General features: G+C 45.0%; 1 protein-coding gene across 1 annotated transcript; it reads right to left on the bottom strand.

The window, feature by feature from the left end:
* Positions 1-31: 31 nt before the first annotated feature.
* On the bottom strand, positions 32-24639 carry DIPK1C (divergent protein kinase domain 1C). The gene is made up of 4 exons (XM_081204211.1): positions 24238-24639; positions 13198-13875; positions 7939-8103; positions 32-2557 (listed from the first exon to the last, which is right to left on the bottom strand). The coding sequence occupies exons 1-4, from the start codon at positions 24415-24417 to the stop codon at positions 2315-2317; spliced, it is 1266 nt and encodes a 421-aa protein (XP_081060337.1). The 5' UTR covers positions 24418-24639; the 3' UTR covers positions 32-2314.
* Between the last annotated feature and the right edge of the window lie 936 nt (positions 24640-25575).

Raw genomic sequence — 25575 nt, 5'->3', positions numbered from 1 at the left:
ATTTATTAAATCTTCTCAAGAACTGGCGAGCTTATGAAAAACAGAAGATTTTATTCCAAAACTCAAGTGTCGTTTTTCTTTTTTAGTATAATATTTTTAATCTACAATCCTAGGCACACTTACTTTTGAGTAAGCCCCATTTGACTCAGAGCGACTGACATTGACTAAATGTGCTTAGGGTGCTGCCGCTGGTGTTCCTTAGAATCAGAATTACCCCTATGCACACAGATTTCATTCTTCTCCCCAAATTCCAGTTAAATTAGACACAATAGCATTTCCATCTATGCTTCATGTGAGATGTAGCATGCATAAAAATAACACTTTTATATCAGGCTTCTTCAACCTTGGCCCTTCAGATTGGCCTACAACTCCCATGATCCCTAGCTAGCAGGACCAGTGGTCAGGGATGATGGGAATTGTAGTCTCAAAACATCTGGAGGGCTGAGGTTGAGGAAGCCTCCTGTATATTATAGGGATATGAAAGGATTGGGGGTTTTCCCCAGGAGCCTGTCCAAAAACCTAGTGCTTCTTTCCCTAGAAGGCAGTATCTGTATGTTTATTAATATTGTTCTGTTGTGTCAGCAACATATTCCTTCACAGTCGAAGACATCCCCTCTCACTCTCATTTGTGTCACAGATTAATGCCATCAAGATGATAGTGCAATACGCAATCAGTGCCTACCCTTGACAATTAAACATGGTGGGACACAGTTCTCAATCCTTCTTCTCTACCAGACAACCCACATTGTCATGATGCATGCTTTCATTCATTTTTCTTTAAAACCCTGTGCACAAGCATTTGCTGAACCCATCTCCAGTTTGCTGGAGGTCTGAGGCAATTCGGGAACAATGTAATGATGCAAACTTCCCTTTGATGTTGTTTGGACAGAGGTTCAATTCTGTGGTGGCAATTCTGTGATGTTCAGGTGGATTCTGATGAACTCCTGTCCCAGACAATTTTAACTAAGATGCAGGAGGCTGAAACTCATTTTGATGGTTTAACTCCAAATTAGAGAGGCATTTCTGTAGCTATGTCTTCTCCTCTGCCCAAACCTAGGGTTGCCATACGTCCAGAATTTTCCAGACATATCCTGAATACTGCAGTCGGCAGCAGTGTCAAATGTCCAGGAAAATCTGGGTGCATGGCAGCCCATGCCGGCAGTGCCGTTTTTACCTATCTTCCATTTTGAAAAAAGCTCAAAAATGGATTTTATTTTTCCTATTTTTCCCAAAAAGCTCAGCAACTTTGTCCGGATTTTCAACCCTACCAAACCTCTTGTTCACCTACTGTAATAAGCAGGACTTAACCTCTATAATTCTAAGCAGGAGGAATTGAGGTGGGTTTAAAAAGACTGAAAAGAAACAGGTGGAAGAAGCCACAACTGCTGAGTGTCCCACCTTTCCAGCGATTTTAAGGTAGACCACCACTCTGGGTTAAGACCTGACAAGCCAAGTGCAAGGTACCATATTTCTTGACTCTGGTCGCAGTTCTTGTGGAAGAGCCAATTCCTTTGGTTCAATCAGTGCTGCAGTTTCACTGAAATAGTGAAGTAATGGCCCAGGCTGAACTTGGGATGAGGTACGTGGTTTAGCCAATTTTGTGCTTAATCTAACTACAACTCCCATCATCCTTGTCCATTGGCCATGCTAGCTGAGGCTGATGGGGGTTGTAGTCCAACAGAAGGGCACAGGGTAGCTGACCCCTGCCTTGTGATCCCAACCTTTGTAGCCTTAATTCTGTTTTATTGTAATCAATGGGTGAAACAGTTTTAATGTAACCACTAACATTGTTAGTCTATTTTGACTTAAATAGCGATGGGTGGCAGGCAGCGAGAAAACTACGGTATCCTTCGTTCCAATATCTATTCCCTTTCTTGTTAACAAAGATCTTAGTCTATATAATCTCTGTTGAATAAAACATTAATTAGGTGACCACTCCACCCCAGCTCTTTATTTTCAAGTTTGAATTAATCTTACAAAGCTGTTCTCCCCCCGCCCCACCATCTCCAAAGCACATCTGAAATTTAAATGTTGTTCCACCCTTGGGTCAGACATTAGTTTGGACGGGTGCTGCTGCTTTTTGGATAAACAATATAATGCAAAATAACAGCAGGGAGAAACAGCATGGGTTCAGGAATGAAGCAAAAACAGAGTCCAATAAAAATGATTTTGCATTTCAAAGAGTATTAATAATAAACACGCTACCTCTTCAAATCACAGTTTTGAAAAGCACAGTCAGAAGTCATTAAGTGGAAATTAATTCTATTGAATGTAAGAAGAAAAATACAAAAAGTCCTTCTTCCCTGAATAGTAATCATTGGTGAATTAGATGAGGGTAGCTACTGGATTTCTGAAGTTCCTTTTGACTAGCTCGAAGCAAATGGTATAACTCAGAAAGAGAATGTGAAGAATGGCTCTGATGATGGCCAGTGTCCTTGGTGCTGGCTTCTGCACAATCCTGCACTGCCTTCTGTAACTGCAGCTGGAGGGGAAAGGAGACAGCAGATCCCATGAAGTTCAGAGAAAACCAGGGACGGAATATTTTTTCACAGATGACCTATGGAAAGGGAGAGAGAAACAGTAATTCACACACAAGATCTTTTAGTCCCATCCAACTTTAAGGTTAAGATCTTCACGCAAAATATATTTTGCTGATGTGACTGGACTATTGTTAAGTCATATAATTTATCTAAGTTCAGTAATAAGTTCTAATGTTTTTGGCTCTTTGGAAGCAGGAAACCTGCACTCTCTGGTTGATTAAACCAACTGCAAACTATAGTGCACTCTGTCATCTTACTTGCAAAAGGAGTGTATATGCTCTCTCCTGGCATTTACGGAATGCATGAAGACACAAGGTGTGTTGTGGACACACACACACACACACACCATCCCTGCCTCCCGTGTTCCCATCCCCATCACCCTCTGATCTTTCCATGTTGAGTGGGAAGGTCTCATGAGGAATATACATTTCCTATTATTTCCTATGACCTATGATTGAGTGCCAGCAAGAATAAAAGAGGATAGACAAAGGCTGTCCATCCCTAGTGACAACAAAGGCTTCTAAATTCATTCAGAATGATAGGTAGAAGAGCCCATTTGCTTCCACTCCAAAAAAGCATCCATATCTGGAGTCACCAGTTCACACACAAGTCCATACATCACTTGATCTCACAGATGACAGCTGGGCTACATGGTACACCTACAATGGGAATGCCACCCTAAGCAGCACTGGCATAATTGTTTAGAATCCTCTTCACTCCCAATCGTTCCCCTATTACTTTGCAAAGGAACACCAGGAAGCCCTCTACCATCTGCACAAACAATGTGGACATCTGGAGCCTCTGACTGTACAGCTGATATGTGCAAAGGCTTCCATGCAATCCAGAACCGCAGTCATGCAGGGTTCTAGGTAGCAATTATGCCTTCGCACACTTAGAGCTGAACTTGTGAAGGATCCATCCCTACCATGTAGTGTTGTTCATGTGGGTGCCACTGCTCAGTGTGGGCCCCCTTCTGCGTAGAGCAACGCGGGAGCTATGATGTAGGGCTGGGCGATGTATTGATGCATCGCCCAAAACCGGTTTGAAGTCCACCTCGTGATCATGGTTTCATAATATTTTACATGGCCACATATCATGAATCACAATGTGGGTGTGGGTGTGGGTGCTATGTAAAATATTGTGATGTGGGGGAAACCGTGAAACTGGTCATTGCTTCTCTCATGATTCCTGCTGCCCCTGTTGCTTTGTACTACAAAATAACAGTTGTAACAATATGTTAAAGGTACATAAAAATGCATCAGTTTTAGACCCCTAAGTAGTAGCAGTTGCAAGCGCATTATTCTGTTCACCTCTACATAGTTACAGTGGTACCTTGGAACTTGAAAGGGGTTGGCTCCCGAACAAATCAGTTCCTGAACGCCGCAAACCTGGAAGTAAGTGTTTCGGTTTGTGAACATTTTTTGGAAGCCGAATGTCCGACGCAGCTTCCGCTTGAGTGCAGGAAGCTCCTGCAGCCAACCGAAAGCCGCGCCTTGGTTTTTGAATGGTTTCAGGAGTTAAACAGACTCCTGGAATGAATTAAGTTTGAGAACCAAACAGCGCGCAGACCTAGTGGTGGGAGGAAAAAATCCTTAAATAAGAGACACGGGGGAATGATTAATGGACTTCAATGTCTGTACACTAATGCGCAAAGCATGGGAAATAAACAAGATGAGCTTGAGCTCTTGGTACAGCAAACTAAATATGACATAATAGGCATCACTGAAACCTGGTGGGATAAGTCCCACGATTGGAATGTAATAATGGAGGGATACAATCTATTTCAGAGAAACAGACCAGACAAGAAAGGAGAAGGAGTGGCGTTATATGTCAGGGATGTGTATACCTGTGAAGAGATCCAAGATTTAGAACCTCAAAGCCAAAGTGAGAGCATTTGGGTCAAAATTAAGGGAGAGAAGAATAACAGAGACCTCATTGTGGGAGTTTACTATAGATCCCCAAGCCAAACGGAGGACATAGATGATGCCTTCCTGGAACAGATGGCCAAGCATGCAAAAGGAAGGGAGATAGTAGTAATGGGGGACTTCAATTACCCGGATATTTGTTGGATGTCAAACTCAGCCAAGAGCATAAGGTCAAACAGATTCCTCACTGGCCTTGCAGACAACTTCATTGTCCAGAAAGTGGGAGAAGCAACAAGAGGAACAGCCATTTGAGACCTGGTCCTAACCAGTGTTGATGACCTGGTTAGTGGGGTAGAAGTGGAAGGATCATTAGGCGCGAGTGATCATGCTCTTCTGAAGTTTACTATACAGCGGAAAGGAGCAGCCAAGCATACTAGGACTCAATTTCTTGACTTTAAGAAAGCCGACTTCATAAAACTTAGGGAAGTGCTGGGTGAGATCCCATGGACAGTAATACTAAAAGGAAAGGGAGTTCATGATGGCTGGGAGTTTGTTAAGAGGGAGATAGTAAAAGCACAACTTCAGGCAATACCAATGAGACGGAAACATGGAAGGTGCCTAAAGAAGTCAGGGTGGCTATCTAAAGAACTTTTAACAGAGTTAAGATTAAAAAAGGATGTGTACAAAAAATGGAAAAGGGGGGAAACCACCAAAGAGGAATTCAAACAAATAGCCAGCACATGTAGACACAAAGTCAGAAAAGCTAAAGCACAGAATGAACTCAGGCTTGCTAGAGAGGTTAAAAGCAACAAAAAAGGCTTTTATGGGTATGTTCGTAGCAAAAGGAAGAACAAAGAAACAGTGGGGTCACTTAGAGGAGAAGATGGTGAAATGCAAACAGGGGACACAGAAAGGGCTGAACTCCTCAATGCCTTCTTTGCCTCAGTCTTCTCCGATAAAGAAAACAATGCCCGACCTGAAGAATTTGGAGCAAATGATTCAGCAAAGGAAACACAGCCCAGAATAACTAAGGAGATAGTACAAGAATACTTGGCTAGTTTAGATGTATTCAAGTCTCCAGGGCCAGATGAACTGCATCCAAGAGTATTAAAAGAACTGGCAGATGTGATCTCAGAACCACTGGCAGTCATCTTTGAGAATTCCTGGAGAACAGGCGAAGTCCCGGCGGACTGGAGGAGGGCAAATGTTGTCCCTATTTTCAAAAAGGGGAAAAGAGAGGACCCAAATAATTACAGTGGTGCCCCACAAGACGAATGCCTCGCAAGATGGAAAACTCGCTAGACGAAAGAGTTTTCCGTGTTGGAGGTGCTTCGCAAAACAAATTTCCTATGGGCTTGTGAGTTCCTGCTTGTCTTTTTTCCTCCCCCCATTTTTCTAAGCCGTTAAGCCACTTATCAGCTGATCCGATCAGCAGATAAGCCGCTAAAAGCCGCTAATAGCGCTAATCCGCTAATCCTTCAATGGGCTTGCTTCGCAAGACGAAAAAACCGCTAGACGAAGAGAATCACAGAACGGATTCTTTTCGTCTTGCGAGGCACCACTGTATCGCCCAGTCAGTCTGACATCAATACCAGGGAAGATTCTGGAGCAGATCATTAAGCAAACAGTCTGTGAGCACCTAGAAAGGAATGCGGTGATCACCAATAGTCAGCATGGATTTCTGAAAAATAAGTCATGTCAGACTAACCTGATCTCGTTTTTTGACAGAATTACAAGCCTGGTAGATGAAGGGAACGCAGTGGATGTAGCCTACTTTGATTTCAGCAAGGCATTTGACAAGGTGCCCCATGATATTCTTGTAAAGAAGCTGGTAAAATGCGGTCTTGACTATGCTACCACTCAGTGGATTTGTAACTGGCTGACTGACCGAACCCAAAGGGTGCTCATCAATGGTTCCTCTTCATCCTGGAGAAGAGTGACTAGTGGGGTGCCACAGGGTTCTGTCTTGGGCCCGGTCTTATTCAACATCTTTATCAATGACTTGGATGATGGACTCAAGGGCATCCTGATCAAATTTGCAGATGACACCAAACTGGGAGGGGTGGCTAACACCCCAGAGGACAGGATCACACTTCAAAACGACCTTGACAGATTAGAGAACTGGGCCAAAACAAACAAGATGAACTTTAACAGGGAGAAATGTAAAGTATTGCACTTGGGCAAAAAAAATGAGAGGCACAAATACAAGATGGGTGACACCTGGCTTGAGAGCAGTACATGTGAAAAGGATCTAGGAGTCTTGGTAGACCACAAACTTGACATGAGCCAACAGTGTGACGCGGCAGCTAAAAAAGCCAATGCAATTCTGGGCTGCATCAATAGGAGTATAGCATCTAGATCAAGGGAAGTAATAGTGCCACTGTATTCTGCTCTGGTCAGACCTCACCTGGAGTACTGTGTCCAGTTCTGGGCACCACAGTTCAAGAAGGACACTGACAAACTGGAACGTGTCCAGAGGAGGGCAACCAAAATGGTCAAAGGCCTGGAAACGATGCCTTATGAGGAACGGCTAAGGGAGCTGGGCATGTTTAGCCTGGAGAAGAGGAGGTTAAGGGGTGATATGATAGCCATGTTCAAATATATAAAAGGATGTCATATAGAGGAGGGAGAAAGGTTGTTTTCTGCTGCTCCAGAGAAGCGGACACGGAGCAATGGATCCAAACTACAAGAAAGAAGATTCCACCTAAACATTAGGAAGAACTTCCTGACAGTAAGAGCTGTTCGACAGTGGAATTTGCTGCCAAGGAGTGTGGTGGAGTCTCCTACTTTGGAGGTCTTTAAGCAGAGGCTTGACAACCATATGTCAGGAGTGCTCTGATGGTGTTTCCTGCTTGGCAGGGGGTTGGACTCGATGGCCCCTGTGGTCTATTCCAACTCTATGATTCTATGATTCTACTATTGTACATCCTTATTTTCGACATCGTGATATATTGTTATACTGTGACGCTTAGCAGATGACATATCACAATGCTGAAAACCAGATATTGCCCAGCTTTACTATGACGAGTGAAAGGGACTTAGAAGGACTTGAGAAGTGATGCAATGCCATTACAATGTGAGATTTCCTACCCTCCATGCAGCACATTTGGCTGCTGTTGGAAGTTAGCTATCCTGACAAAGCAGTGACGCTGCATCAATGTTGTATCACTTGATGTTACGGCAGTAAGCAAAATTTGCCACGGGGGTGCCATTTTTGGCAGCAACCCTGTACCAGCCATGGAACGCTGCCACTTTAGATGTCACTCATCTTCACTGAAACACACTCTGCTTGAGGTGATGATGCGGCAAGATGTGAAACTCTGTCTGCGTTGATTACATCTGTGAAAGCTTGTTCATCCATGGAAGCTACTGCTTGGAGCTGCAGTCATCGAGTGGTGTGCATGCATGTGTGAATAAGTCCTTAAGTGACAGTCGCTCGCAGCATCATTTATTTTAAACTTGCACTTTCATGGGTATTTTAAAGTCAAGACATGCATCCAGTAAGGGAGACAAATAAGCCCGTAGCCACTCACTTGGAGGTTGTTATTGGCTCTCTCTGCTCCACATCTTCTGCTCCTCAGGTCACACTTTGAAAAGCAATCAAAAAAATTACAGTCTTTGTCGCCTGTGCAGTTCTGCTCAAGGATGTCTCTCATTTTCGGTTCAAAGAAAGCCATGTCTACATCAATAGCCACCACCTGCAAACCAGAAAAATGCATTCAAGGGTGACAACGGTCCGTGCAAATTGCCACTTTTCTGCTCTCGTTGTTCCTGAGCCCTAAAGACTGCTGATTCAAGCATTCCGAGATGAATGCAAGAGAAAATTAGAAATTACAAGTGGAAGAGCTTTCACAGATTAGCTCTGCAACACCATGGCTTGAAACAGAATTGCATGAGTAACAGACAACTTTGGCATGAAAGGAGGGGAAGTTCTTCTTGGAGATCCCTGAGAAAATGGCAGCCTTGGAATAAGGTAGGTCAATTCTCCTTCACAAGGGGAGTGGTTTCTGTGATGACATAAATTCTGTTCCATTTGCTCTAGCAAGCCCCACCCTCAGTGGCATAACAGCAGCAGTCCAATAGGAAGCTGACCCTTCCCATAGCCCAGCGGTAGTGCACATCCTTTGCATACAGAAGGTCTCAGGTTCAATCTCTGATACTCCCATTTAAAAGGATCAGAAAGACCTCTCCCTAAGGCCTGGAGTCCTGCTGTCAGTCAGAGGAAACTAACTAAGAGGCTTAGCTCAATGGGCAAATAGCCTGACCTTGTATAAAAGAACTTCCTATGTTCAGGTGACCTAATGGCCCACCCATTGTGTGCAATTAGGTAATTTTAGATGCTGGACTTAGTGGACGTACAGCTACCCCCCCTTGAGACAATACAGTGGTGCCTCGCAAGACGAAAAGAATTCGTTCCGCGAGTCTTTTCGTCTTGCGATTTTTTCGTCTTGCGAAGCACGGTCCGTCGCAACTGCGCCTCTTCAAGCGGCTTTAAAAAAAAGTGCAAGACGTTTTCATCTTGCGAAGCAAGCCCATAGGGAAATTCGTCTAGCGAAGCAACGCAAAAACGGAAAACCCTTTTGTCTAGCGAGTTTTTCGTCTTGCGAGGCATTCGTCTTGCAGGGCACCACTGTATGGTATTTGCTTCCAATTGTGGTGATTTCTCTCTTTCTCTTCCCCTCTGGCTCCTACTGTTCCATGCTTTACATCTGCTACATTCCTAACACATTAGAGCAAAGACGTTAAAATAAAGCTTGGCAATGCTGAAAAAATAAAAATAAAGTCAACATCTGATCAAGTGCAGAGTTTCATGTTATAAATTCATTCATTCATTTACTATTGCTGCAGCTATTGTTTGTTTGCCTAGGGGTGTTTGTCTGTGAATCTATTTCCACTGTCCCCATGACAACTATGGGTGGGTTTTTAACTTTCTTTTTCTGGTGCATCTATAGCACAGACCTCATCCTTTTGGTCTTCTGGAGTCACCATGTCACCAGGTAAACTTAGTGTTTTGGTCATTTCCAACTTATTAAGATAAAATATTTTCATATCTTCTATGAAAAAATGAAATTGCTTCACGAACTGCTCCATTACGTCTGTTTTTCAAGTATTTAACCTATTTCTGAGATGCTACATTCTCCATTGTCAGTAGCATCAACTGCTGAGGATTCCCCAAGTCCAGATACTCTCCATCGCTGTGGGGCAACAACAAGAAAACCATTTAAAATCCAAATAAGTAAGCTATTTCCACCCTCTAGATCAGCAAAGGTTTGTACAGAGATTTTATGTATAGTCCACCTTTCCTCCAAGGAGCTCAAAGCAGAATACCCTTTGACCCCATTTTTATTACCAACGTTGTGAGGGAGATTAGGAAGGAGAAACTGTGAGTGGCCCAGGAATACGCAGTGAGAGCTTCATGGCTGAGTGGGAACCTGAATTTAACATGCCCTAGTAAACACATACCCACATCAGTGCAGCTCTTCTGAACTGGGATAATTGTAAAGCAGGGATATAGGAGAACTCTGGTCCTCCAGATGTGCTTGGACTTGGACTTCCCATCAGCCCCAGCCGGCTTGGCCAATGGTCAGGGATGATGGGAGCTGTAGACTAACAACGTCTAGAGGGCCAAGGGTTCCTCAACTGTTTTAATGCTTTAGAAATGTAGATAACTGCAACTTGCTGAGGTGGGGCTACTGCTGAACTGTGAGCCTCATCAACCCAAGTCTTTTGACAATGTGTGTGTGAGTGTGTGCTTGCAAACAATAGAAGGAATAAGGGCTCTGCTTTGGAGAGACTATGCCAGGTATCAAGGGCAAGGATAGCCATCCTTCACAAAATTGATATTAACAGTTTGTTCTGCACACACCTTTCTTAGTTTTAAAGGGGGAGAAAAAGATTAAAATTTGTCCAGAATACACCACAAACTGCAAATAGATTGAGAAGCTGGGAAGTCTTTAGTTGGAGGGGTAGTGGTGATGTTTGTTATGACTGAGGGTTTGTTATGTTCTGAGGGTTTCAGGGGCATACCTGGCACTCAGCCAACACAACAAGGTTTGCCGCAAAATCCTGTTGCCCCTCAGCCAGCAGATTTTCAGTATAGGATTAAACCCTTAAAGCAAAAGGAGTTGATAATAGTGCCTCTAATGATATTTGCCTGCCAACTTCATGTTCATTCTGTGGATAATGTGAACTGTGAATTCTAGTCTCCAAGCTGTCAGTACAACACTTTCTACAGTGGACACTCTTTTCACTTGAAAAACAACAACATTTAAAGTAATGGGGAGTGAGAGAAGAAAAGGCAGCTTTCAAACCCACAGTTGTCTGAGTGACAGGGTGAAAGTACTGATCTTGAAATGGCCCTCTCATTTTCTGAGCAGACCTCAAGGAGAATACAGCTCGAAGCGTTTTTGGAAGACTTATTGGAAAGCTTTAGAAGACTGACACACCCCGGGGCCTTTCGCAAGTTCATGCAGGCAATATCAGAAACATATCTAGTATGCAGCATTCTGCAGCTTGCTCTAACTTCATCAAGCTCCTAATTTTTTAAGTGGGTCCACTGATAAAAAAATTCCAGCTACTGGGTTTTATTTGGCGGATTGTTATTAGGCACATAACTGGGCCAGATCTTCTTAATGTGTGTGGCTTGCCTTTTATTTTCCGTATGTGAGGTAGCCTGGCTGAAACTCAGCTTTATACAGGCTGCCGAAGAAAAGAAATAGAATATACCAGCCATTCCATTAGTTTACACACAGAAGACTCATGCTGGCAGACTAGCCAAGCATGGGGCGGCCTCGGGGCCAATTTGCGTGCCAAAAAGCAGTCAACAAAAGACACACACAACAAAGATGCAACAAGGATGTCATCAGTAGTTTGGTATTAGTCCCAGGAGGCATATCCAGAAATCAAGAGCGATCTCTACATGTTTGCCCTCCAACTGCAAATCCTGATGTATATTAGATTAATGCAAATGGCGAGGCATTGGCACTTGCTGGAATAAGTTATACGTTTTTCATGAGACTGGTTGCTTTCCCATACTATTCTTCAGGACTTTTTTTGGCAGCGCTATCAAGCCTAACTTCACCACCACTCATTTCCCTATGAATAAGCTTGAGATGCGATGGCACCAAGGCTGACATTTGCCCTATGACTCAGGGACAGACTCAGACACGGACCTACAAAGCAATGAATCACAGTCTGGGTCCAATCAATAGGACTATACCAGCAATGCAACTAGCACAGCATGGAGCAGGAGGCAGTCATTGGCTACCACCACTAACTGGCAGCCAGTGAACTAACAGTTCTGACTTGAAGAGGGACATGACAGGGTGGGCAGGCAGGGGGCAGAATTGTCAGCACCATGTAGGCATGGCGTTGGTGAATAGCTAGCAGTTCCCTATGGGTGAAGGATGCTGTTGTAATCTGATCAGGTAGAAGATGTCCTCAAATGAATGAAGTGGTGCTATATAGTGACCGTGCTGAATCTGATTTAACATATGGTAAGCAGAGCTTTTTAAAAAACAAAATCTCTTTCACTTAATAATTCACTTTTTTTTGCTGCTTCCCACCCATTCCCTAGCTTCTAATTACGCACCTGAACAAACACAAAAATAAATTGGAGAGTAAAAACACACCTATGCCTTTAAATCACCACACGCTTAACCTTTGCACAGCACGTTCTAGTGCAAAGTTCTGTGTGCATACTTAATAAATACTGGCTCTGCTGGCAGCCGTGTTAATGAACATATTCTACTTTCACTCTACAGGAGGAAATTAATTTGCTCCAAGTTAAACTGAGAGTATGATTTGAAGAGCCTTCTATAGAATGCTCCATCTTCACAAAAAATATCAGCTGAGGCCCAGTATTGAACTGGATTTCTATTCACCAAAGGCTCACAATGGATCAAATCAATAACAAAATTTCTCAAAGCATCCTTTGCCCCGACCTCTGTGTTGTATGTCATCTATAAGCCAGCAGACTTCTAGAAGATGCTCAAGGCAAGTACTTGACTCTCCAAGATATGGAAGTTCTAGCCATTTTGTAGCTAAAACAGCACCAGCTAGATGGAGATATCAGCTTGGGAACCTGGGAATTAGCAGAAGTACACACACACACACACAAATCTTCGGAGGGGGGGACCACTAAAGAACAGGGAGGGAAACAAATCAAGTGTGCTCAGTGACCATAGGACACTAAGAGTCTCTGTTGGGAAAAATAGAATGGGGGAAGAGAATATGCCGGGAAAGGCTAGAACAGGAATACTTCACACTGCAACATTTTGTTGCAAGTCCCACTTGTTCTATATGTTATTTGATTTTTGGTACATAGCTCGTATGGTCAAAAAACATCTTGTTGTGTTGTTCAGAACATATTGTTGCAAAAGAGGCAGTTTTTCAAGAATGCAGGACCCACTTGCAGAAGACAAGTGATTTCCGACAACAAAATAGGTGACAGATTCATCAAGTCAGTCATTGGCTCACATCCACACCATTAATTTAAAGTACGGTACATGGTTTACCTTCAAGAATCCTGGGAAGTGTAGTTTATTCCTCCCAGAGCTGCAATTCCCAGCACCCTTAAACAGCAATTTTGGCATAGGGAGAACCCATATGCTTTAAATGAATGGTATGAATGTTTCCGAGCAGACACATTTCCAAGGCCAGTCAACATTTGGGAACACTTGTGCGACACAGGGCTCTGCATATGGGATATCAATGAAGAAGATTTCCTTTGATTATGAGTTGCATGCTACATGTGCCCAAACCACAGTTATGACATTGAGGTCCTCACTTACCGTCAGATCACTTCGGATGGCGAAGTTTTCCGGCTTGATGTCACAGAGATGAAGCCGGTGAGAAAAGTCATTGTCAAAATGTTTTACCATATCCAGGAAGCTGATGGCAATTTCAGTGATGGCCTTAGCCTTGCTTTTAATCCCAGAAAAGGAAACGCCGACCGCATCTTCCACAGAAAAGAGAGTTTTCTGCCAGGTATGCCCAGCGGTCAGGTACTCCACAGCATAGAAGTGGCCACAGGAGCCAATGACCCTTAGGACATGTTTACTGAAGTCTTGCAGCACACTGAAGTAAATATATTCTTCTTGTTGGAGTAGGGACCACATGCTAGCCAGCTGCGCTTTCCAGTGTGGGCCCCTCCCCTTCGTCCACAAAGGCACCACAGTGTTATTAGGAAGTTCTAGACCCAGAACATTCTTGATCTCCAAAGCGACCATCAGGAGGAGCTCTGCCTCTGGAATACCCTGCGGTTCCATTTCCTCCAGAAAGCCAAGGTGGTGGTAGCTAGAGAAGATTTCATTTTTGGATTTCAGGATCACTGGGCGACCTCTCCAGTCAGCTTGGATGACCTTCTTACCTCTGTCATAATAAAGGCAGCGCTTGTATATCAACTTCTGTGCCACACACAAGTCTTCGCAAAGGTCTCCTGTCAAGGCTCCTTTTCTATAGTCAAGGCACTGGAGAAATGTGAAAAGAAAGAAAGAATCAATTGATAGCAGAAAGCCACCATTTCCAGTCACATCAAGAGTAGGGGAAGAGGACAAATCCCTGCAGGAGCTTTACATACTCAAGTTCTCCATGACACAGACAAATGTAACACACAGCAAAGGTGTCAGGAAAGTTTGAGGGAGATGTTTGCCCATGTTTGCTGTTCCATCTTTCCCACAGACCTGTCAGGTCATAAACCCAGGAAACTCTTGCTAGCTGTTGTTTCAAGGGTAGCAAGCTCATAAACAGACAGCCCACAAAGGTCAGTAAATTGTATCTCATGTTGTTTAAGCTCTGTACTTTTGCTCTAAGGGTTCCCTCTAGATGGCCTATTTATTGAGCATTCATCCCGATTTGCTTACACAAAGTCTGTGTATTGGTTAATTTATATTCGAATTTCATTAATTCATTCTGATTATTCTATGGGCTGACATCTGCCCGTTAGCCATTTATTCAACCCAAATTTTTCCAATGCATTTCCCTGTCACTTTCCTACATGCAGAAAGTCCATTTCTAAAGCTCTAGTTTGCACTTGAATCCCTCCCACCAAATACTGTCAGGAGACACCCTAAGTTCAGGTTCCTTTGGATGCTATGTCAAGGGTGAGTTTGGTCTGTACTTTTGGTCTGTACACCCAGATGGTGGTTGAGGGTTCAAATAATCACAGAGAGCAATGTGAAGCCTGTTGCTTCAAAACACAGACACATCCAACTTTTTTTGCCACACATAAAACTGGCTGCCAGAAAGCCTGTAATTTTACACAATGATTAAAAGCAGTGATAAAGATAAACAGCTGTAAGGCATTATGATACGGGTTTTCTTACGGCGGTGGAGAAACTTGCTATGAAAACATTTTGTGGGACCAACTGAAATGCACAGGGAGTTGTGACCACACAGAATTGAGGGCTACAATCTGCCTCTGTACATCCTAAGATGTGATGGCATTAGAGCAATTGTTATCTGCCAAGCTGAAAATATGCAGGGTCTTGTAAAATGAAACAAAAACCACATGCTTGTTGTACAACAAAGCTGGGCAGTCTCTTAATCAAGACCTGCTGGTAAGTCACTTGGTGTCCACTGACAAAAGGTATGATGGGACATATTTGTGTGGTTTGCAAATTCTGCAGTTCATGACCAAAGAGACAAAAAAGAAATCAGGACTCTATAGTTATGTGGTCATCTCAAATGCACCAAAATAAATAAATAAACAGGATTTCCCCTGCCAGTCCCTTCCTCCAGCCATAATTGTTTCCATCCCTCTGTTTCTAGGAGTGTAAGCAATCTGCATAACTGTGTCCATTCAGACCTTCCAGAAGTGCAGCTGCAAAGTCTATTCCAGGCAACTCTCTGGAGGAGAAGATGACCGACGTGGGCTAGGGTGGAAGATGTAAGAAAATCAGACAGCCAGTTAGTGGCTTGATACCAACTTCTGCGTTAATTTCCCCTCCACACGCCCCATTCTTCAGACCAGGAATTTCCCACAATATATTTTCACATGAGAGAAATGCTGGACCCCAGAAAATGCAAGCCCCGCGAGGCTCTCTCATATTTCTCCAGCCAGTTCATCCCATTCCCAGGTCTCTGCCAGCTTACATTCTATTGGCTATGGACTCTGCATGCGAGGGATGGAGAGAGCAAAATCTGGAGCAGTTCCAAATGGCACAGATTACGTACAGAATATAAGGGTAGAATCCAGCACAGGGTTCACGAAACATTCTGCCAGTGCAAGGATTTCTGCTTGTGCAATGGAATGCTCTCCCCCTGTGCAACCCCTAAATCCTTTCTAGGGGTTCCCCCAATGCTCTGGAGCAGAGGGTGCAGGGCCCTTGCAGGGGAAGGGAGAGGGAATCCCATTGTGCAAGCGGAAATCCTTGTGCTAAAGGGATACAGGAGCTGAATACTGCCCCGTGTTTTTATATTTATCAGATGCCAAGTTGCCTCAGCTCATCTCCAACAATGGCGATGGTTTGCCAGCTTTTATGCCTCGCCACCCCCTTCCACACACAGCGCATAGAAATGCTGCCTTCACACAAAAGCTTCCCAGATACAAGTTTGGAAGCAAACCCTGCATGCTCCTATGAGAGAGCCAATAAATAGTTCCAACAGTGCTATGGAGGAACTGCTATCAGCTATCTTTAAACTGGTGTTTCCTAACTGGGGGCCATATGGCCCCCTGCCTGCCCGCGCCTGATATTCCAAGGCGGCCATAGGTGAAAATCGTATAAATGGGGGGGGGGGCATGGCATGAGACTAGGAGGCCACAGAGGAAAGTGAGAAGTGAAGAAAACAGAAAAGTGACCGACAAAAGAAAACAGAGGAGTAGAGTGAACACAGAAACGACCATGCTTCTCAGTAGATGCAGTGCCATGCGCTCTCTGTGGCAACGTCGCTTCTTGCTTCCTTCTCTCTCCCACTTCCACACCCTACTGCTGCACACACTAAGCTGCCCGCATCTTGTTTGTCCCAGGCAAGGTGTATGGCTGCAGCAATGTTAGTTATGAGGGTGTGCTGTTTCTTCATGCAAGCACTACTGTGAAAGGAGGTACATAGCTGCATGCAAGAGTTACTCAGCCTCATGAGGAACCGCCTTAACAAAATGGACAGAGGAGATCTTCAGTTATCCCTCACACAATAGAACCGGATATAAAAAAGCTTGTTTCTGGTCAACAAGCACAAGGGTCCCATTGGTCGAGAAATACTTAAAAGTATATTTTTTAAATGTAATTGTATTTTGTATAAATTATAAAAAAATGTTCTGTTTACAAACAAAACATTTAAGTAGCTACCTTTCTACCGGTAGGGCAGGGGGTGGGCCACAGGAAGGAAACGAGGTCGGAAGGGAGCCACAGTGAGAAACACTGCTTTATACCATTTCCTGAGTCCTTCTGGGAGCCACAAATAGTAGAGTAGAACTTGTCGCGTGCTCTGCCAAGTTTCTCCCCTGGGTGAAATATTCTTCCTGATAACCAGATCAGTCAGCTATATCTTGAAGAGACCACCACCACCAGTGGTGGCAATGCCCCAAGTTTTCTAAATGAGGGATCAGCCTTGGTACTATTGTCGCAAAATAGCAAGTAAATGGCTACAATGTGATTGTTTACTTGAATACCAACTTTTGTAAATTAACTGATATTCCTTTTCCTTGCTTGGGTTGCTCAAATATACTTTTAACTGGCCATCATAATGCTCTGTCATAGGTTTGTAGCACTCTTAATCCTGACCTTCAACACCTGTGATATGCATACTTTCAGGACCCAGCCTTTTTTTTCTTTTTGAGATTGTGTATGTATATGTAGGGATGTGGGTGGTGCTGTGGGTAAAACCTCAGTGCCTAGGACTTGCCGATCGCATGGTCGGCGGTTCGAATCCCCGCAGCAGGGTGAGCTCCCGTCTTTCGGTCCCAGCTCCTGCCCACCTAGCAGTTCGAAAGCACCCTTAAGTGCAAGTAGATAAATAGGTACCGCTTTCTAGCGGGAAGGTAACGGCGTTTCCGTGTGCTGCGCTGGTGCTGGAAGTGTCTCCGGACAGCGCTGGCCCCCGGCCTCTTAAGTGAGATGGGCGCACAACCCTAGAGTCGGACATGACTGGCCCGTATGGGCAGGGGTACCTTTACCTTTTTATGTATATGTGTGTGTTTTAATTGTGTTTTGAAACTGAGTTTTAAATCATTGTAACCCACCTTGGGCATTAGGCTGAAGGGTGGGCAATAAAACCACCATCATAGCGAGTTCCAAAGAGCAAGAATGTGGATTAGATGACCCGTGGGGTCCCTTCCAACTCTACAGTTCTAAAAGGGGGAGGAAGGCTGAACACAAAGTTGCTTTGCACTAACACAAAGCACTTTCACAAAGCCCTGGTGTCCACCAATTCCACCATACCTCCTACTGTAGCCCTGCTGTTTTGTGGAGGCTTCTTCAGCCATCAGGGCTGAATTGGCAAAAAAATGAGTGTCCAACTTTGGAAGTGCATTCAAGCAGCACAAGGTCCTCACGGGATACAACCCAAAGCAGCTTGTCTTGAATGCCTGGCATGTTGGTTTTATCAAACAGCTGTGAGCTCAGGTATTATTTTCATTCTTCATCTCCACCTCCCCCCCATCCCACCACCGACAATCATTTGAAATGTTATATCCATCCATCCATCGTAGCTAGGGCGTATCAAATCGCTATGCGTCCCAGCCTTTTTCAGAGAGAAATTTGCATACTTTACTCATCTCCAGAACCAAGTTCTCCTAAGGTCACGAAAGCCTGTAGCTCTACCAAATGGATGTGAGTACCGCAGCACACGCCATTGTAAAAGCTATCTTACTTACGCCTGCAAAGACTTCTGTGTGCAGAGACTCAAAAAACTGCATTTAAATAGTAGCACTGATTTTGCCTGAAGCCATTCACTAATGCAAGCAGTACGACATGACAGATGGAAGTAAATTTGAGAATATCCGTTTTATAGCCAATCGCTAAAGCAATCCATTTCCCTTTTATATATTTGTAAGAGCTGGTGCTCCCTTGGCATCTCCCCATGTGGTGTTGCTGGACTACAACTCCCATCATCCCTAACCATTGGCCATGCTGGCTGTGGCTGATGGGAGTTAGAGTCCAACAACATCTGGAGGGCCACAGGATCCCCAACCCCTACTTGTGAAAGAGGAAGCTTCCAGGGAGCCTGCTTATTCGCACAAATTGTCCCTCCCTTTCTAGTGCAATCATCTAGTCACTTTTCTAACTGCAAAACCCATAATAAAAGTGATGGGAAACTGCACTGCAAAGGGTGGGATAACTCTCACTAGCTGTGTGGCCTCCATGCAAACATATCAGGATGAATCTCAATAAACATCTAGTGTCAGTCATATAACCGCCACATAAGTTCAATGTGGACGTATCAGCATAAATGCTCAATAAACAACAGATCCGAAAGCTTCCCAGCGATCGCAAAGAGTCAGGAGCAAATGACAAAGCTCTCTTAAATTAATCATGCAACCACTCTGAGGACTAGACTGTAAACACACAAGGTTAGTTTCCCGTGGATTAATTGGGAACCAATTAAATTGGTCTGTTAGAATGTAAGACAAATTAGTTCAGGAATAGGGACTCTGTGGCCTTCCAGATGTGGTTGGACTCCATCAGCTCCAGCCAGCAATGCAAATGGTCAGGGATGAGAGGGAATTTACTCCAATGACAACTAGAGAGCTACAGGCACCCTCCAACCCCACCAAATTAGTTTATTTGGAGTTAATAGAATTGAACTGGCTTAAATCCTAGTGCAGCACTCTGGCTTATCTGGTGTGTGGATGAGGCTGCAAATAACTTTTCTGCTTCTGGGATCCAAGTTAGGACACAGGCCAAAGGGAATAATGCAGATGTGATTCCCAAAGCTATGTCAGATACCTCCAAATTGTTTTGGAGCTCTAGCAGAGCTCCGGAGGAAATGGAAAATATTCTGTATCTCAGAGGTATCCAGCACTGCAGCTGCCTGCCACGGAGAAGGGATAGAAAGAATTCATCCTCTTGCTCTTTCCAAGAAGTTGGCAAGGCTGCAGAAGCACATAATTTGTCTTCGTTTATTATACACAGCACAGGAAAATTTATAGTCATCAATAGCTTGCTACCGTAATAGATTATTTAATTTCCATTAGGCTTCCTTTCCCATTTGACAAAAGCCCTTTGCAAATAAAGGAATTTGGCCTGTTATTTAACCCTCTATGCTCATCTTGTAAAGCTGAGAGACAATCCCTTACACAGTATTTTAGTCCGAAAATGTTTGTAAGTCACAGCTCAAACACAACATTTCACCTCGACACACAGGTGCTCTGGTTTAATCTAGGTGTAGACTGGGCAGAGAGGGCATTTTATAGGCTGCAGCAGTTTTCCAGCAAGAAATTATTTTGCCCCTTGTTCTGTTTATTATATTATATGCTCAGGAAGAATGCACTATGCAGCTGAAAGCTAGGAAAACGTTGGAATAACTTTCCTACTTTCTAGATATGTGTTGTCGCACAGACAAAACAGAGCAAGCCTTCCTTCAGCTATCTTAAAATAATAAATCCTCTTATTTTATCAGGGGAAGTTAATGGATATGGACTGCAGATGTTCAAGCTGAGCAGCCTAACGCCCACCTACACAGTTGCCTTGAAAACTCACTAGAAAATACAAATTGCCTTTTTCCCACCCGTCTGCTTTTACTGCGTTTTATCAGCTAGACCTGGCAGCTGAATGCTCTGTCTTCTTTAATTGACAGTAACTGCTGCCTCAAAGGTGTAAGATGCAGTCACAGTGGCAAATGCTTTGCAAGCAGCAGACGATTCCCTTAATCAGCAGCCTGGCTTGTTTCCCTCACGCCCCTCCCCCCCAAGCACAGGCAAAACTCCATCAGCATGGGCTGCTTGTCTCCTAGTGCTTTTCATGCCAATACTTTCACAAATCTCCAATTCATGACATCAAGGATTCATTGGCTCTCATTAGTCTTTACTCAAAAGCATGATCCTTTATCATCTACAGGCCACCAAGCCAGAATTGGCTATATAATCTATTAACTATGGTATGGCACAGTGGAGGTAAGGGAATGGCATGGCACCTTGTGGCATAACATGGTGACAGCATCTTACTGACGTACATGTTTCCCCCGATTTTTTAAAATTACGGTAAGCAGTGAATGTGGAACAAGCTATTCCCTAGAACAATTGCCACAAAGAATACTATGCTACTGGCACTACAAATTATGAAAACGTAACCAAGCCAAACCAAAGGATTGTATCCAACTAAGTAGACCCACTTGGTGGAATTAAACATCACACTATGGGAGGGTTTCACAAACTTGGGTCTCCAGCTGTTTTTGATCTACAATTCCCAAAAAAAACCCACTGGTCCTGCTAGCTAGGGATGATGGGAGTTGTAGTCCAAAAACAGCTGGAGAACCAAGTTTGGGAAACCCTGCACTAAGGCAACTGTTTCATTGGCACATGCATTTCTGCATGCCAGGTGGAGCAATCACCCTTTCCTGCTCTGTGTCCTGTTCTGGAGGTTGTCCCAACCCTCCCAAAGAGATTTTGGGGAGGGTAACATGGGTAAAGGTTGCATAGGGAGGGAGGAGTCCTGCTGCCCTGGTGGGACTTGTGCTGGCTTCTGGGAGCACAAGACTTCAGTTGAATGCAGCTCACTAAAATGAATGAACCTAAGTTACTTGTGTCCATTAATCTCAAGGGGTCTAATCTAAACAGGGCTAACACTGGATACAACCCAAAGTATTTTTATATCCCATTTATTTCAATGGGATTTATAAGTGCTTAACTCTGGGCCAAGCTACACATTATGTTGATTGTGTCAATGCAATTAACACGATCCTATTAATCGCTTCATTATAGTTCCTCTTGCCTAACATGGCCTAACACAGCCCATCTTGCCATCCTCAGACATTTTGCAGCATCCAGAGCCAAATTCCAGGCTTCCTTCAAGGGCAGCCCCATGTAGAGTGAATTGCAGCGATCTATCTGAAGGGGGGGGGATGACTAACAAGGTGATCCTATACATATCTAGAAGCAAGTCCTCTTGAGTGCAATTGGACTTACTACAAATTGAATAATGCAACTGAACCGTAAGGTATGAATGTCTGAGGTTAGGTCTGCTTTTCCCAGGAACAAGTACAATTGGAGGCTCAGATACCATTGGCAGAAAGCACTCCTGAACTCAGCTGTCTCATGCACATCCATAAGCAAGGATGGATCCAAGAAAAATCCAAGAGAAAATTTTGTTGCATTAGCTTTATTGGAAAGGTGGGGATTATCCCCCCCCCCTTTTCCTCCAACATTTGGTACATACCGTATCTTTTGCTCTATAAGACTCACTTTTTCCCTCCTAAAAAGTAAGGGGAAATGTGTGTGGTCTTATGGAGTGAATGCAGGCTGCGCAGCTATCACAGAAGCCAGAACAGCAAGAGGGATTGCTGCTTTCGCTGCGCAGCGATCCCTCTTGCTATTCTGGCTTCTGAGATTCAGAATTTTTTTTTCTTGTTTTCCTCCTCCAAAAACTAGGTGCGTCTTGTGGTCTGGTGCGTCTTATAGAGCGAAAAATACGGTAGTTGATGTACCAAATGGTTGGCTGCCCAGAAAGTTCATGTGTCTTAGTCTCTACCAAAATTCATAGCTCCTTTGAAAACTGAGTGTGTGATTTTAATCGTGAGAGACATCTTTAATGCAGACCACCTTGATAAAGGAACAGATTTTAGATAATGCTCTAGTAATGTTTGCCCTTGTATTGTTTTGTGTCTCACCACTTCAGGCTTGCATTTATACATTCAATTCTTGGTACTTGACCCACAATGGATAGGTTTATAAAAAGCACTTCTGAATGTCAATTATCGGTAGAACACTGCAGTTTGAAGCACACCTACTTCAGAGAAAGTCACACTGAACTAAGTTTGACTTACTTCTTAGTAGAAATGCATGGGATTGCACTGTTAGTATTACAACATCTAACCAAATTAATAAAGTTTACTTAGATGTATAGGTGTATCTATAAGATTTCTGTTTTTGTTTTACATTCACGTTGTGCCTGCCAACTGCATATAATCCAGGAGTTCTGGATTTTCTGACGGCATGTGGAGATGTCCTCCTTCCCCACCACTGAGTTGTAACAATCAGCTCCTAACATCTGGAACCAAGGTATTCTCAAGCAAAAATCATGAAAAACTCCAGGCACCTCTCATTTTACAAATTAAGCACTTGTATCCACAGTAAGTATCCACAGCGCTCAAAATTCTTGCAAAAATATTAGGCTTTCCACCCACTTTTTATTATTATTAATCCCCCTCATGGTCTTTTATCCATCCACACTCCTGTTTCACTCTTAATCTTCTGTTAAATCAATGCCTACAGCTTATCCCATGATCACTTATTCAGAAGTGAAGTCCTACTAAGTTCAGTTGGCCTTGAGCTCCATCTTTCCCCCGAGCAATAGAGAAGTGGCATGATGTAGTGGACAGAGTGTTGGACTATATACATAGGAAGCTGCCTTATACCAGATTGAATCATTGCTCCATTTAGTTCCGTATTGTCTATTTGGAACTGCTCTCTATGGTTTCAGGGCTCATTCTTAGTCTCACCTGGAGATTGAACCTTGGACCTTCTGGATACAAAGCAGTTGCTCTGCTACTGAGCTGCACCCCTTCCCTGAGAGGCAGGCAGGTTCATATTTCTATTAAACTAGGATGTTTAAGCATGAGATTATCTAATCTGCCTTGCTGGGTTAATGCAAGGATAAAAAAGAGAGCAGAGAACCACACAAGCCATCTTGGAAGACAGGAAATAAATGCCGCAAAGCAATCTATAAGGCACATGAGTTAGGACATCCAGAAAATGTCATGGGGGAATATTTAATCCTGACATCTTTGATCCAACCTGGCCTTTTGCTGCTGCTGCCCACCAGGACTCAACCTCCTTCCCATGATGTCTACTAGCCCGCCTGGCTCTGAAATAGGATTCATCCAGAGGTGAGATCTGTCTGCACTGGTGCATCTACCGGCTCAGCCACCCCTATTTTGTCGGAGATTTCCTCTGCTTGCCCCATGACTCTGAGGCACAGGTCTGAGGGGGCCATTTCTCATCCTGTCTCTTTCTCTGGGAAAACCTGCCATTCAGCGCTGAATTGGAACAAACTGGTTCTCTGCTGGTTGACCAAAAAATCTCAGACCAAAAAAGAAGTGTGGCCGAGCCTTATGTCGTTTTCGGCAGTGGAGTCAATGAAGGTTGGTCAGTTTGGGCCAAGGAGGCCCTGCCCCAGCCACACAGCCACCAGTCCAGGGAGTGGTCCTGCCTGTCAGTTTCCTCTCCCTCCTGAGTCCTAGTAGAATTCAGCAGGGAGAAGGATAGGGGCAAACCGAGAACTGCCTCTGCCACTATGCCTATGGTGGGATTCCTTGTCTTCCTCTCCACCAGGCTCGCCAGTCTGCCGGCTTCCCGGCCTCGGATCAGATAGTAAGGCATTACTGCCGGTAGGGCGGGTGCTGTCATGAGGCCAACGAGGCAGCGCCCGGGGCGCACACTTTAGAGGGGCACAGTTTTATACAGATTGGTTTTTGTTCTATCCAAGAGTGCCAACTTGAATAAAATGTTGAGGAGGGGAGCAGGTAAGCCCTGCACAATTGGGCAATTGTTGTTAGCTTCGCCCCCCCCCCCCGGGTGTGTGTGCTTTGTCTGTGCAAGTAGTTGGGCTCGCCTAGGGCGCAAAACAGCCTGGCCCCGACTACGGGTCTCTCCTGCTGGGTCTGAAGGGGGCTCCCCTGGACTTCGCCCTCGGGCTACCCTTCCCTTCTCCCCTCCGCAGCCGCCCCCGGCCACTTACCAGCCTGGCCAGGATCCTGTGGCTCTGCTCGTCGGTGCAGCGCCCGGAGAGGAGGACGCCGCCGTGCGCTAAGAAGAAGAAGGCGCCCCCTGCCGCCCCGCACGCCGCCCAGAAGAGGCAGAAGGCGGCGGAGCAGCGCCTGCCCAGCCTGGCTCTCAGCAGGCGCTTCAAGGCGGGCATGCCTTGCACACTCCGTCCGCCCGTCCGGGCTGCTGTTGCTGCTGCAGGGAATTCCCGCCTTAGCCCGTGCAGCAGACAGGAGAGTCCCGGCGATCCATCAGCGACGCTTGCGCGCCCCGGGCTGCCTCCCCGCTTCCTGCGAAGTCTCCAGCGCGACCTGACCGCCCGCTCGGCTTGCAGCGTGCAGCCAAGAGCCAAGCGCACGGGCGGAGCGCGGCGGGCGCGTCCGGCGGCGGGCGCCTCCCGCGGCGCGCATCTGACCTCCGGGGAAGCCGCGCTCCTCGCTTGGTTCCCAGCGCGCCGCCTCGCAGTCGCCCGCGGCCACCAGTCGTCGTCGGCGCAGCAGCAGCAGCCGCGCTGCCTTTCGAGGGGAAGCCACGTAGGTCCGCCTCCCTTTTGTCTGCCGCGTCCCTCGGACGGGAGCTGCGCGGCTCCCCTCCTCGCCCGCCCGGCAAACTTTCGCCGACGCGGAGGAAGCCCGCGAGGAGGGAGAGGCAGACACAGCGCGCTTCCTCCCGCAGCGCCGTTCCTTTCAAAATCGAGATGGTTGATGGACACTTTGAAAGGGGCGACTCCAGAATGCTCTCCTTTCCGAAGGTGCACATGCAAGTCGGTCCTATTCAGTTATTCCTTGGGGACTTTGACGCCCCGATATGCTTTCCGTTATAAGCTGTATTTTAGTAGTATATACTAATTTACTTACATATCCAAATGAGATGTGCGTCGTAAATTAAATGAAAAGCCATACTACAAAGACAAGGATACAAAGGACCCAAACCAGTTCAGACCACCACCCCCATAAAAGATTTGAGGGGACTTGGACCCCTCTCCGAAATGGATGGGCATTGCCATTTAAAGGTGTGCTTGTGCGGAATCACGTGATCGATTATGCAAGGCGGGGCATACCCCCCCCCCATATTTAATTCAAGTTGGCACCCCTGCAAGGTTATAACTCTACCTCCCTCTTGCCCTTCTATAGCCCTCCTTCACTTTTATCTCCTTCCTTGACTTGATGACCCTTGTTGTCCCTCCCAGCTCTGCAATTCTATGGCTTCTCCCTTCCTGCCACACTCCCTTCTCCTCCATGACCTGATCTTAATTAATTTCCTATCTTAACACCTGCAAACCATAGATGGTTGCAAGCTTGTCAGTATAATT

Source organism: Podarcis bocagei, assembly GCF_964188305.1.
Source record: "Podarcis bocagei genome assembly, chromosome: 8".
Lineage (NCBI taxonomy): Eukaryota > Metazoa > Chordata > Lepidosauria > Squamata > Lacertidae > Podarcis > Podarcis bocagei.
This window is presented reverse-complemented; position numbering and strand designations above follow the sequence as displayed.